The sequence below is a fragment of the Mandrillus leucophaeus genome, unplaced genomic scaffold (genome assembly GCF_000951045.1).
Source record: "Mandrillus leucophaeus isolate KB7577 unplaced genomic scaffold, Mleu.le_1.0 Scaffold698, whole genome shotgun sequence".
Lineage (NCBI taxonomy): Eukaryota > Metazoa > Chordata > Mammalia > Primates > Cercopithecidae > Mandrillus > Mandrillus leucophaeus.
This window is the reverse complement of record NW_012107563.1, coordinates 1,068,693-1,072,030: the sequence shown is the minus strand read 5'-3', so window position 1 is coordinate 1,072,030 and position 3,338 is coordinate 1,068,693. Positions and strand designations below refer to the sequence as shown.

Sequence of the window (3,338 nt, the reverse complement as noted above, 5' to 3'; positions counted from 1 at the left end):
GAAATGTCCAGAACAGGCAAATCCACAAAGTAGATGAATGCCTGTCAGGGGCTGAAGGAGGATGGAATTGGGAGTGACTGCTAAAAGGCACAAGGTTTCTTTTTGGGGTGACAAAAATGTTCTGGAATAGTGGCAACTGGTGCACAAGTCTGTGAATATACTAAAACCCACCTGATTGTATATTTTAAAAGGCTGAACCTTATGCAATGAGTTATATCCCAATAAAGCTGTTATTTTTAAAGTGGCTGTGTGTAGATAGATACCTTTATTCCAAAACAATCATGCAAGAAAAATATGGGAGGAGGTGTGGAGGGAACAAGTATTTTTCCACTTCCCAATTTCACACCCCCTAACCCCGACACTTCATCTCTCCATGTATAAAATAAATTAAAGGCTCAACCCGGGCTCAGAAGAACGGTAAGGAAGATGTTAACGTGTCTCAATCTAAACAAAGGACAGCCCTGCCACCTGCTGACTGCTCCACAGATACTCACACGTTAACTAAGGGGATCTTGAATGGTACCCAGGCATCTCTCCCTTTTTCACTTTAGCATAATACAGGCGATCTGCGTACTTAGGTGACAAACTTTACCAAGTCCCTAGAAAGGGTCAGGGGTCAATCAATCCCTTTGGAAGGTTAGGCCTCCAGAATTTTTTCTTCTTCCTTTTACTATCTAAAGCCTATTGTACTTAACTTTTCAACTGCCCTTTGTTTCAACAACTGCAAAAACAATGTTATAGTGTTCTGCCAATGATGATAATCAAATGCAATCTGGCAATAAAATGAGAATGTTTTAAAACATTTCACTCAAGACTAGTATAATAACCAGTGACTTTGATTACAGGGTGAATTAAACACAAATTTCTTTTCAAACAGTAATTACCTTCTAACACAAGAAGGACTTGGAAGAAAAAAATCCATGTTTGTTCATCAGAAATCAGACAGACTCCAAAAATAAAACTAACAAAATTTAGAATAAGATTGTTTTATGAAAGCTGGCATGGTGGCACAGGTCTATAACACCAGCCATACAGGAAGCTGAAGTGGGAGGATCACTTGAACCCAGGAGTTCAAGGCCAGCTTGGGCAACATAGTAAGACCCCATCTCAATTTTTAAAAATAAATTTTAAAAAAGACTGTTTAATGAATAATTTATTTCTATTTGTTAAAAAATTAGACCACTGGCTGGGTATGGTAGCACATGCCTGTAATTCCAGCACTTTAGGAGGCTGAGGCAGGAAGACCACTTATGGTTAGGAGTTTGAGACCAGCCTGGACAACATATTGAGACCCTGTCTCTTCCCCCCAAAAAATAATAGCCAGAAGTGGTAGCATGGACCTGTAGTCCCTGCTACTCGAGAGGCTGAGGTAGGAGGATTGCTTGAGTCCAGGAGTTCAAGGCTACAGTGAGGTGTGATCATACCACTGCACTCCAGCCTGTGCAACAGAGGAAGACCCTGTCTCTAAAAAATAAATGAAAAAATAAAAATTAGACTATTAAAGTCTACAGCCTTTTTACAGCACTCAATGCTAATTAGGATATTTACAATCACTAACTAGGATGACGTCATTTTGCCATTCTAGAAATAAGTAGGATCTTAAAGCTCTTCTGCAGTCTTGATTTTATAGATGAGAAAATGGGGCTCAGAGGGCCAAATATTCAGTCTACTTATTATAACACATTTACAAATAGAGGTGAAACCAGGGCCTGGGTCTGTTCACTCCCCATTTGCTGCTCCTTGGTTCGCTTGGCTTAAACGTACCTTTCCTGCCATGACCTCGAGGTCTGGCAAAAGGGTCCACAATCCCCATCCAGTTCCCATCAGCAGGCATGGACAAAGGCCGCGGCTTGCCTTCAGAGGGACAAGAGAGAAGGTGACAAGTTTGACGAGTTCTGGAATTTTAGTGCATCCTTGCCTTTATTTATAATGTAGACCCCACAATATCGCACCCACTTAGACAGAAGCAATAACAAATTTTAAAATAAGAAAAGTATTTTAAAGCACTGTATTTCCATAGCAGGCAATTAAGATAGAGGCACATTAAACTTGAGCCTGTGAGTCTACAGAGCAAAGCAACTCCAAAGCTAAAACCCAGGCACTGAAAGTTGAAACTGTAACATGATCTTACCCAGTTGGGCTTTGATGCCAGGCAGAGTAATGACTCAACAAGGATCCGCTTGAGAGAGATGAATAAAGGTCTCATACTTAGAATTTCATTGAGGTTTATGTTTTCCTCAGATTACTCTTAAAGTCTGCCAAATTCATCCAACAGTTCCAACTAAGGCAGGGGGCGGGGACGAGAAGTCAAGGCCGACGGCAGAACAAAACAAACACTCGAAACTTACCATAAGATGGTGTTTTCTCTCTCATTTTTGTGGGCAGAATGTTGGTTTCCACCGAATACCCAGGCAACTGATCCGAGTCGGCAATGGTAAATCTTCGTCTCCGGCTTTCCTGGTCCAAGAAGGAATTCGGGGACTCTGAACCCTTAGAACCAGGCAGTGGTTGTTTGCACTTACTGGACCCTCCATACACAAAACTGCCATTCTCATCCCTGGAAGATAATATGGGCAATACTTAAGTTGTTTACAAAGATGTTCTCATACTGAAGAATTCCAGCAGTCCTGCTACCTCCGCACACAGAAGGTAACTTAAATTCTCCTTTTCCACTGGGGAAGCGTTCCTTTTGTCAACCCCAGTTGCTACTCAAATACATACAGATCCTATTACACAAGAGCCAAATACCATGATGTGATGAAATATAAGAATAAATGCAGGCCGGACATGGCAGCTCCTGCCTATAATCCTAGCACTTAGGGAGGCCGAGGCAGGTGGATCACCTGAAGTCAGGAGTTCAAGACCAGCCTGACAAACAAGGTGAAACCCCCATCTCTGCTAAAAATACAAAAATTAGCGGGGCGTGGTGGCAGGCACCTGTAGTCCCAGCTACTCGGGAGGCTGAGACAGGAGAATTGCTTGAACCCAGGAGGCGGAGGTTATGGGTAACGGAGCGCCAACCTGGGCAATGGAATGAAACTCCATCTCAAAAAAAAGAAAAAAAAAGAGTAAATGCAGGGTTTTTAAAATATATATATAGCTAAACAAATATACCTTTGAAAAGACAGCTCTAGTTTTCCTGTGCTTCTGTGTGTAGCTGAATATCCTATTTACTACAGCAATCACACGTTAAGGTATGCTCTAGCAAACCATGTTGCTCATGCCAAGAGCTGTATCTTTGCCAAAATCCAGCAAAAAAGACTCTTGATATATAATGAAGTTATTATATTTGAAAACCACATCAAAAGATACCAAGGAACCTTTTTTTTTTTTTTTTT

At 41.3% G+C, this 3,338-nt stretch overlaps 1 protein-coding gene across 2 annotated transcripts in view; it reads right to left on the bottom strand.

Annotated features, from left to right (window-relative positions):
* Positions 1–3,338, bottom strand: part of CNKSR3 (CNKSR family member 3) — a 127,307-nt gene that overhangs the window by 2,536 nt on the left and 121,433 nt on the right. For both annotated transcript variants that reach the window (XM_011964380.1, XM_011964381.1), the window contains exons 11-12: positions 2,349–2,557; positions 1,765–1,854 (exon numbers count right to left, since the gene is read on the bottom strand). In XM_011964380.1, the coding sequence (XP_011819770.1) occupies positions 1,765–1,854; positions 2,349–2,557 (299 nt within the window). The remainder of the gene's footprint in view (positions 1–1,764; positions 1,855–2,348; positions 2,558–3,338) is intronic.